The sequence below is a fragment of the Sinocyclocheilus grahami genome, unplaced genomic scaffold (assembly GCF_001515645.1).
Source record: "Sinocyclocheilus grahami isolate Dianchi unplaced genomic scaffold, SAMN03320097.WGS_v1.1 scaffold349.1, whole genome shotgun sequence".
Lineage (NCBI taxonomy): Eukaryota > Metazoa > Chordata > Actinopteri > Cypriniformes > Cyprinidae > Sinocyclocheilus > Sinocyclocheilus grahami.
In genome coordinates this window covers 110144-121872 of record NW_015505528.1, presented here as the reverse complement: position 1 = coordinate 121872, position 11729 = coordinate 110144, and the positions used below count along the sequence as shown (strand labels likewise).

General features: G+C 34.1%; 1 protein-coding gene across 1 annotated transcript in view; it reads right to left on the bottom strand.

Annotated features, from left to right (window-relative positions):
• The window catches only part of ganaba (glucosidase II alpha subunit a), a 23464-nt gene extending 13878 nt beyond the window's left edge, over positions 1–9586 (bottom strand). Inside the window, exons 1-8 of the mRNA XM_016229208.1 lie at positions 9576–9586; positions 9075–9138; positions 8001–8128; positions 4877–5056; positions 2908–2973; positions 1387–1444; positions 1101–1182; positions 886–982 (exon numbers count right to left, since the gene is read on the bottom strand). Of these exons, the coding sequence (XP_016084694.1) occupies positions 886–982; positions 1101–1182; positions 1387–1444; positions 2908–2973; positions 4877–5056; positions 8001–8128; positions 9075–9138; positions 9576–9586 (686 nt within the window). The remainder of the gene's footprint in view (positions 1–885; positions 983–1100; positions 1183–1386; positions 1445–2907; positions 2974–4876; positions 5057–8000; positions 8129–9074; positions 9139–9575) is intronic.
• Positions 9587–11729: the final 2143 nt, after the last annotated feature.

Genomic DNA, 11729 nt, shown 5'->3' with positions numbered 1-11729 from the left:
GTTTCAGAAAGGCGGGGCATAGAGGAGAAACAATAATGTACATTATGTGGAAAATAATGTGTTTTTTGAACCTTAAACCGCATAAACACATTGCATTATACCAAATACACAACATAATATTCTTTTTAGCAACGTCATATGACCCCTTTAGAGGAATAGTGACAACTTCAAAAACAGGCCATCCAAGATGCAGGTGAGTTTGTTTCATCATCGGAACAGATTTGGATAAATGTAGCATTGCATCACTTGCTCACCAATGGATGCTCCTCAGTGAATGCGTGCCGTCAGAATGAGAGTCCAAACAGCTGATAAAAACATCATAATAATCCACACCATTCCAGTCCATCAATTAATGGCTTGTCAAGCAAAAAGCTGCATGTTTGGAAGAAACAAATCCAACATTAAGGGTTTTTTAACTTCAAAGTCAATAATCCATAATATTGCGTTCTCCACTGAAAAAAAAAACGGTCTGAATCAGCAGAGAAATACGCACAGATCAAGTATTGTTTACAAGAGAATTGTATTTTTTTTTACTGGAGGAAGCGTTATTATGGTTAAAACATCTTAATGCTGGATTTGTTTCTTACAAACACACAGCTTTTGACTTCACAAGATGTTAATTGATGGACTAAAGTCATGTGGATTATCTCTGGATCAGTGTCATGTTTTTATCAGCTGTTTGGACTCTCATTCTGATGGCACCCATTCACTGCATAAGATCCATCTGTAATCAAGTGAAGTAATGCTAAATTTCTCCTAATCCGAAGACGCAAACTCATCTTGGATGGCCTAACAGTCAGTTAGAGTACATTCAGCTTTGGGTGAACTATTCCTTTACGTTGCTTGTGTGTCCCGCATCAATCTCATGCATGTGTAAAAACTCACTCAGTGTTTTTCAGTTTGAGTGTGTCTGCGTGTTCCGGAATGCCATAGACGTGTTCCACACCAGGTAGAGAAAAATCTAAACTAATAGACGATGGACCTGAGTTGAAAAGATAAAAAAAAGATTAAACAAACACACTTGACTGAAATTATCTCACCAATATTCCACTGAATATGTTAGAGTAAAATGAGAAAGCTTTAACCACATTTCAATATACCATTGGGCTTTGAATCAGTATGAGATTTAAATGTTTCCTCCCACATGCCCGGTTTATCCTCCTCTTCTTTTATCTGTCCATCCTAAATAAAAAAATAAGAGATAAAGAAAAAAGTCAACAGGTTAAGTTCGTATGGAAAAAAGGAAAACATGTATAAATTTGACCACTAATGACAAATTGTTGCAGAGGTCAAAGCTCAGAAATAAATGTTACACTATCTAGGTATTGTTAAACAAATACAACAGGGTAAGAGAAGTCTAGTTGTTGAAAACATATCTACACACACCTCATTGGTTTGCTGCTCCACATTCTCCTGTCCTGTCGCTTGCTCCGACTCACTTTTACTGTAAAGCAGGCAAAGTTTCTCTTAATACAAATATGTATTGGTACAACTTAACAAGTTTAAACTACGTTAAGGAGGGTGAATTAGAGGTGCACCTATATGACTCATTGATAATCCGACCAATACAATACCTGTTCTTGATAACATTTTGCAATTAAGCTCAAATACAGGGTGATTCCATGACAAAACAAACATCTGTTGATTTTTGTTACAAAAATTACAAGTTTGCTTTGACTGGCCATTACTATTAAATGTATGTTAAACAGAGCATGTGTCATCCCGGTAAAAACTACTTTTCAAATAATATTCTGGATGAACGTAATTGTGTACAGGGCTGCACAATTAATCAAATGTCTAATCACGATTACAATTATGGATGCCACAATTACGTAATCGTTCAAAGCAGCAATTAATCGTTCAAAGTCCAATTATGTTATTCTGCACGCTTAAGATATGTTTTTTTCTTTCTACATGTTATCTTAAGGGTTTATCCATTGTTTTAGTTTTAGAACAAATTTTACAATTTGAAGGGAATAATCGACAATTATGATTTTTGTCATAATCATGCAGCCCTAATTGTGTAGTTGTTTAACAATGATTTTATTAAACTCTAATCAATGGTGGATGGAGTTAATGAAACAGTGTTTGTCAAGAAGGTTGGCTATTTGCACAGTGTAAACGGACGAATTAAAGGCTATGTATCACCTGTAAAAACAGTATAATGCACCTCTGGGGGTGAATGCATCTCAATAAAAAAAAAGAAAATAGATCACTAGTTTCTTCACAAAAAGTTATTTTCATCCATTAATACAATCAATGAGGACAAATCATTTTGTTGAGATGCACATAGTTATGTTTAAAAGATAATTTTGGACCTTTGTCCTTCAATACTGCATGTAAATGTAATAACGCAAGTTTCAAGATTAACATTCATCATATACATTTTTGGGAAATGGTAAATAACTTTTTTTGTTGTTGTTTTTGTTTTGTTTAACCAAATACAGTTTCATGGTCAGTAAATGTTTATGATCCATCAACAACTGGCAGGTGCAACGAAAGGTATGACTAAATGATTACAGATGAAAATACTACAAAACTAATGGCCGTAACATTATAATCAAATCTAAACAATGATTACTAAATATTTTAGGTACTACAATTATTATTTCAATCTAGAACACACATTGAACAAAGCAAATTGTACACTACTGGATAAAGTGTGCATGCAAAATTTGGGGTAATGCAGATATTTAAACTACTATTGATTAAAACAAGTTAACAAATGTTAATTCAACACTGAGTTTAAAGCAATAGTTGACCCAAAAATGAACATGTCCTGATTATTATTTCCTGGAATGGATAAATATTGGGAAATTTTCATTTTGGGGGGGAACTATTCCTTTACGTAAAAGAAATGTAAATCTAAGATTTTTATTTTTTTTACAGTCAATAAATGGATGTTACCTAGAGAACATGCTCTTGAGCGAGTCCCACATGCTACCAACTGTGCTACTTATTTTATGAGAGATACTGCTGAGCGGGACAGAAGAGAGGAAAGTTGAGAAAAAGAGGGGAAGGAAAATAGAATGTGATGAGAAGAATTTCAGTAAAAACATTTACAAACATATTTCTGAATGAAATGTCTGACACAATTACTTGATCTGTCATTATCTGAATTATATAAATCTCAGAAACCAGTATTTTAAAAAAAATTTAAGTGTCATTTTAACCTGATGGCAATTATGCCGTAATACACTTTTATTCTCAGAATAAAATAAAATCAGACATCAGTCATATTACGCTTTCAACAGCACAAAACACCACAAACCAACCCAAATGGTGACCATTTAGACTCCAACAGTAGGGTTTTAAAATATCCATTCAAAATTATTGACGTTTGTTGAAACCTAACATGTATCCAACGTTGTGTGTATATAATGCTTATATATGCTTCTGTAGAACTAGTAAACCAATGCAGCTCCTGTTCAAAATCAAGTTATGTATAACTGTAGTTTTGAATAAAAATCTAAGTCTATTTTTATTGTTATAATCAATGGAGGTTTCTATTTAACAATTTCACATGGTTTCGCTGTTGACGTTTCATCCACATAAATGGTTTTAATACTGTGATTCATCTCAGAAATTCTCAGAAGTCTTTATTGAAGACTTTTTGGAAATTCCCATGAAGACGATGAAAGGGAAAACCAGAGCAAAGGTCACTGAAAAAAAATGGACGATCACTGTCTGATGTGCTTAACTGGGCTTAGATGAAAGCAGTCCTGCTTTAACGGAGTTAGTGCAGACAGGGAAAGCCAGAAATGAAGAAAGTAGAAAGTGAGAGATTAATCCTCAGATTTTAATCAGGGGGAACACAGAGAAACTAAATATTCATTCCAGCAGCAACAAACCCCTTTTATATTTGTGCAAAAATTCTTGGCATCTGTACTCCAGCCTTAAGGGGTTTGTTGCAACCAATTGTTGTGCAATTTTTACAGTAGCTATTCCATTAAGGTATGACTAATTAAGCTCATTCTCATGTGTTGATAGTTTGTTTTAAAATCTTAATTGTCATGAAAATAATGCTACAATGCAAAAAAGTGTTGATGGTCTAAAAAAAAAAAAACAGGCATCATTTTCTTTGTGCAAAATAATATCTTAGTTTTTTTAGGTGAAATATGACCAATAAGGCTGGCACACAAAAATCTTATTTTTTACTCACATGTGATACAGATCTGATATACATACGTAATCACAAAAATCTGCACAATATCCTATTTTTCACATCTGTTCTGAGCAACATCCAATAGTGATTTTAAAGTAGATACATATCCAACATCTGGACATCTGACTTGCATCTAAACACGTAAATCTGATTCCCATTGGAATTCCAAGCCATTTCAAGACGAGGGAGACACATTTGCCCATAAAGATAACTTCACATAATGTCAAATTATGAAGCAGATGTTGCCTGCATGCTAGTGATGCAACAATGGAGTTTATATGAATATTTTTTTCTTACAAAAAAAAAAATCAGATATGGCAAAAAGATTGGATCTGTGCATTAAGCCTTGCAGTGTAAACGCAGCCTAGATGTATTGGTCTTGCATTTAGCTGCAGACTACATAACTGCAGTGTGTTCTTCTTATAAACAGAACATTACTGTGCATTTGTGTGGATGCATACAGATAGTCATAGGTTAGGATTTTGTTATGGTTCTTGGTGTGAAGACTGTGTGTCTATGAAAGGTAGAAAGAGTGAAAAATATTCAATTAATCAGAAATACAGCCCAGGAAAGCAGTGCTACCTTTCTAGTATTAAGTTTTATTTATTGAATAGTATTTCAGTATTAAACTTTTTCATATTTATATAATGTGGGTAGTACGAACTTCCTGTATGTGATGCCCTTTTTGCCCACTTGTGTTGTTGGACTCACGTGTCCTTGCGTGCTCGTAGGTGCTCGAAGGCCAACAGGCCACGGGAGTTGAGTGACATGAGCACTTGAGGACCCTCAACGATGTCCAGCCGAAATGGCTGAGCACTTACGATGAGCCGCTGATCTTTGCCACCCAGAGACAACACAAGACTATTCTCATCCTGAGCCACCACTGAGAGCCTGTAGACAGACACAAGACATTCACCTGTTAATGTGTGAAGAGAACAGCATAGCTCAATGATGATCATTTTTATAAAAATTACAAATTGTTCCAAATTATATAATATGCAAAATGGAACCTTCTCTAGACAGATAAGAAAACACATTACGAAACACAAGAAGCTTTTAATGGGCAATATTTGGCATTTTTAAATTATCAGTATCGGCCGATAAGTTGTTCTGTATGGCCAATAAGTTTTGTTAGCAGATTTTATTTTGACAGCACTAAGAATGTCAGTGCCTGAGCGCTTTTACTACTTGATTTCAAACTATGCTGCACTATATCCAACTACATTGTCATAATCATGCCACTACGTAAAATTAGTTTTACCCGTCTTTATTTTGAGAAAATATGACTCCCGTGCTCACAAACTTATAAGATTACTGATTGCACTGTTGGTTAGAGTTTACTTCATTTTTAAACAATTTCTTAATTTGTGAAAAGTACTACAAAATACTTGTGAAACATACATTTACATAACTGTTCTTTATCAAGTTCAAATATTTTTTTTCATATTAATTTTACAATTAAGTATTTCTAATGTAGCAAATATGTAAAATAAATCTAAATTTCATTGCAGCAAATGTTATGTGGGTCAATGACGTGACGCCTACATTTTCTGTCCGATTGCATTTTTTCAGTTAAAAATTGGTTTAAATGCATAAAAGATGCCATATATAGAAGGACCTCTCCTATGAACTCACTTTAACTTTTCAAAAAACAGTTATTTCAAATTTTTCTGTTATTCAAGGTGTCAAAATATCATGTGGTGCAACCGTCCGGCCTTAACTTTTTTTTGTAAACATCTTTGAAATTACCCTAAATTTATTCAAATTAATTTTATGCACTATTTGGCATGATTTCCAAAGTGTTTTGTAATCCTGTGTAAAATTGCAAAGCATTTGTATTTATATTTCCATCATAATATACAAACAAACTTTGTCCGATGATTTCATTTTATGAAATATCATGTGGTGCAACCATTAAGAAACTACCATTTTTGGACTTTTATATTGAAAGTATGTTCAAAGATAGGACTTTGCATCATATACCAATTTGCTAAGGACCCATGGAAGCATCACGCAGGTTTGTAAGTCTCTTTCAAATTTGGAAAAAAAGAACCTTTTTAATGGCTGGTATGTAGTTACCACATTTGGATATCATGTGGTATGACCTAAAAACAATATGAATTATGAAATAAATGAATATTAAGTTATTTCTGCAAGTATTTATTTTCATTATATATTTCATAGTGACCTTTTGTGGGAAGCTAGCTTGTTTTGTTTAGGTGGCCAATTCTGTGCTTGTAAATCTTGACTGAATTTGAAAATATCATGTGGTGCGACCACTGCAGAGTGTATTCCATTATAGATATAAGTCCCAGATTGGCAGTTTTTGTGCTTTTATATTCAATATCTTATTTTAGTATAATTTGGAATAGATTTTTATGCAATTTGGGTCATTTCAGATGGTTTATGTTTAATCTTTGTGCAATGTACAAAAACGCAAAACAAATTATTCAGAGCATGTAATTTTAGTTTGGTAATTATGCATTTATTAGTAATTTATTATTTATTTATTAATAACTATTTAAATCTATTCAGCCAGATTACACTGCCAAGCAAAGTAAAATAAACGCACACCATAGGCAGCATGTTAATTCTGACCCTGCACTCTAGCACAAACTCCAGATGTAATTTTCTACTATAAGAAAGATGTTCATGTTGTTATCTCAAAACCTGAGCCAGCAACCTCCCCATACTCTAAATTGACCTTTCACAAAGACCTGCCCCCCTTAGTTACTGTTGCTACGACAAACCATGGCACTTTTATGCCATACATCATGTTCTAACGCATTGAAAAATACATCACGGAGCAAAGAGGACACTGACAATGAGCTGACAGACAAGACAGAGCTGGTTACTTTTAGTATGAAACAAAGTCTCAGTGTTCAAATTTTGTCTTTTTTTTTTTTAAGAAATTCAAACAAACAAATACTGTTTTGTGGCTCTTTAACATGTCGTGACAGATCGCTGTAGCGCCTCAGTTTAAGCAGCACATGAACTGATCATCTCTTCATCTTTACTATTCATACATAGCACGAAATAAACATGAATGAACATCAGAAGGTATCTTGTTTCAACCGTGAAATGTCAATACCCACCATTTTTCAAGTTCAAGTCCACTGACGTTAATCTACTCTCCTGTCTGGTTTGTTTGAATATAATATGAATATGTCAGACTGCCTGTTAATCAAACTCCCGGCGAAAGGGTCAATTGAGCAGCCAATATTGGGCAAAGTACAGAAATAACTGGGGCTAAAGAAATGCCTGCAGTTAATGCCACGTGCTGCACTTTTCACACGTCCCTTTAAATAGATTTTTAATGATATAAGGTCTTTGGGTCATTTGCAGCAACCACTCATCATGTGGTGTGACCAATAATAGCAATAACTGTATTAAATTAAAAATAAAATATCTAATTTCTGTGAAATATGAATTTTTGAAAACATTTTTATCAGTTTTATGCAATTTACAGGAAAAATAAGTCTGTTAACTACATTTAAGAAGGCAACTCTGCAATTATAGAACAAAAATAAGATCTCATTATTTACAAATCTCTAATTAAATGCAAATACTTTGTTTCTAAACACTTTAAATGCTGAGAACATTAAAAATTGATTTACAAAGTCATCAAGTAAATGATTTCAGATTTGAAAAGTCATGTAGTGTATTCCAGCCTTAAGATGTCATACTGGCCATCAAAAAATCCACACCGGTCGACCACTAGGGTCTTAGGTTCATTTTAAAAATGACAAAGGACCTGACTCAGTTTACAAATGTCTAGTTGTTTCATCTGTATACAGTAAAATCAGTTCTGATGGAATAAGTAGTCTTGACTCACGCTTCAGTAATGGGATCAGAGATGAGTACATCCGGAACCTCGTAACGAGGCTTAAGTGGTTTGAGTTCATTAATCTTCACCCGTGTCATGTTGCCCTGCAGTCTGTACAGCTCAAGCAACAAGCGAACCTACAAACAAATGCAAAGAGTCTCAGTTCTTCCACCCTGTGGAGCACAACATTGACCAGACACTTTTTCAGCAGTCATGGCAATGGAAACATTTTTCATTTTTGACAAATTCTTCAAAAAGGAATTCTATTAGGAGGATTTTTCTAAAAAAAATTATTTCTCTGATGCATAATGATTCTATCTTCTTCTAATCTTAAGACTCTTAATTAAAGCATTCAGAAATATGGAAAGCACTTCTTGTTTATTGCTTGTAATATGTTTCTTTGTTCCCCTTTATTAGTTTATATTTGCTGTTTTATGGCTGTTTAGCGAATTAATAATTCTTAACATACAATTGTTTTGATTTACTATTACTTTGTAATTATTTAAAAAAGTGCTACTCATATTCAGAAGTAATTGAACAAAAATCCATAAATAAATAAAAGTCATTATTAACTTCGATAAAGAATCATTTTAGATTCGGATTATGAATCCAAGAATCTGAATCAGATCGGATTCCCACCGCTAAGTTCTATATATTAAAGTCGGAATGAAACAGCAATCATCTTTTCTTCCCTACTGTGATGTATACCTGAATGAAACGATTTCTCAAACAAGGTGTAAAACAGGACCTGATTTTGTCCCTGTGAGTGACAGGGATTATTGTCCTGGATTATTGCCTTCAGAGAGTAAATGTTGTTGTGAGGTGGAGGGGAAGTCAGTGTTTTTGAAAAAAAGCTTATGAGGGCACATGAATACAATTTTTTTTTTTAATGAAATTAAATGACGTGCATGGATAAATCATTTAAAATAAATATTGCAGTTAAATTGAATAAGCATTAAAAAACAAGATTTGTCATTTTGATTTCACTTTGACTTTAACCCAAACAGCCAATTTTGAGATGAATCACAACATTTGTTGTGAAGAAACTGCGATGGATCTGTCTATTTTAGTATATTTTGTGACCTTGTTGTTGTCATTGATGAGCTGCAGGGTGAGTCTGGAGTCGCTCAGCTCCAGCGTGTCCAGCCTTTAAGTATGCACTGTAAAAAAATTGGTATGTGTTCAATAAAAATATCCATACATACCAATGGCAGTGACAAGACAACATTTTACATAAAAACATCAATGCCTGAATTGTGCTGTAAATTCATTAACAAGTTAAATTCAGTAACTTGCACTGAATCAACACTTACAAAAATTAACCATGGTTTCACAAAAAAAATAAAAATAAGAAGAAAAACATGGTTATTGTAGTTAAACCATGGTAACCACAAATTAACAATAGCTTAACAATGGTATTAGTAAACCTGTGATTATACAAATGGTAATCAATCTGCCAAAAAAAATTGTTACTTCACGTTTACTATAATAAAACCATGGTTAATTTTCGTAAGGGAAAGTTCCATGGCATTTTGGAGCATTGGACAGCAACTGTAGTCTAATTTCATTAACCAGTCTTCCTACAGGGGGCGCATGTTGGCGCAGTAAATTAAATCTTATGTTGAACAATACGCTGTTGTTTTTATTTTAATATTTAAAACATTTGTAAACTACACTACACATATATTAATTCCAAGGATCGATAAAAATATGGGATTTCCCTCACAACCACAAACCACTGTGATTCGGCAATCCTGAGCAGCACTTAGACATATCTACGGTGGCAGAGAAGGTCAGAACAAATCACAATTCTGAAAACAAAAGAACAAATTACAAACGCAAATGCAAGTCTAAAAAACAAAATAACAATTCAGAAAACACAACAACAATTCAGAAAACATTATAACAAGTCAGAAAACACAATATACACTCCGTATTTTTTATTCCAGAGTGAGGGCAATTCATACAATACATTTAAACTGAGCTACTTTAATACCATCTCCGAACTTTCTACCACGACTCTGCTGTTCTTCGGCTGGTTCTTCTCTGCATACGTTGATTGACAGATGTCTCGTCCAGTCAGCGGTGAGTAATCCCAAACCAATGGCACCGTCTCAAACTATACCTACCTCTTCCGGTTTGTCTGATTTGTCGTTGTGTTTTCTGACTTGTTATTATGTTTTCGAATTTGTCATTGTTTTCTGACGTGTTATAATGTTTTCTGAATTGTTGTTGTGCTTTCTGAATTATTTTGTTTTTTAGACTTGCATTTGCGTTTGTAATTTGTTCTTTTGTTTTCAGAATTGTGATTTGTTCTGCACTTCTCGTCCACCGTACATATCACATGACAGCGCACATACATTTTCGGATACCCTCTGATTTATGTTAATTTATCCAGGTTGATTAACTTATATATATAATACAGTGTACTCATCATACTCACTTGCAGAAGGCGCTCTGATCGCATGTTTTAAAATTGCTGCGGTCCACGGCCTGAGCGCTCAGACACAACAGCAGAATCAGCGGCAACAAACTGAAAGACAATACCACATACTTCACAAAATATGCAAAACAGAACCTTTGCGCACACACTATTACTCAAGCTATTTAGAAACACGAGTGTACATGATTGCGGTAAATTTTTACTATCATGCCATTTACTATACCATTGTACCGCAACAGTTCTCTTTTGTGAGAGAAATCATAGCAAAGATTTCCGACACCGTGAGGAATAAACTCACAGGCTGTGGGGCCATTTAGGTATTTAATGAGCATACCGAATGGGAAAAGTAAAAAGAGCTTTTCAAATGTCTGAGTCTTCGATTTTATTTACACATAATCCTATTACCCTGCCTGAGCGATACAATACCTGTCACAGCAAGCCGCCATCTTGCCTCCGTGTGAACTTTGCCCTCCGCGCGCGTCCAGTCAGTTCAAATGTGTCGTACACGTGGACTTTTTCAAGAAAGAAAGAAATACGCGTGTGCGTTCGGCTTTTACGTCATAAATCGCGAAAAAAATGCGTTTGTTCCACTGATCAGTAATAGAGAACAGTATTATTAAAACAGTAGTATTATATTTAGAGCAGTGGTTTGCTACAGCAACTAATGAATTGCAAAAAAAACATTTCCGCGCCATAGGTAGGCAGGGCTACACTTTTTCATCAGTGGTCTGGATCAAAAGGGCATCGAGAAACTTTATTTGACATTGAAATAGTCACGAAATTGATCACTTTCAGGCCAGAATTAAACCAGAAACCTCACCTGTAGTTAGAGACCCGTACTATGTCACGTGATAGCCGTTACTTTATTCCTCGCTGCTAAGGATCTACCAATTACAGTCGTTTGTGGTTACATAAGGATCCAATTTATTTAATATTTTTTTAGTAATGCTCGGTTTCACTAATTGTTGTTTTAGTCTATTAGTAAATGTAAACACTTATAATTGTATGTATAGATGTTTGCAGTAAAACAAACAGGGTATACAATACATCAACTATCAGTTAATAGTCCACAAGTACATTTGCTTACTAGTGCATAATAAAACACAGAATGCAATGTAAATTATTTTAAAACTGTTTAGTAATAATAATTAACGATTTATTGAGCATTATTACATCATTCTTTTAACAAAATATCTGTACTTTTAACACATAATTTAACAATAAAATTATATTCAAGATGTTGCCCCCCCCCCCCGTTTGCCCCCCCCTTGTTCCTTTAAGTCGTCAGTTGTTTG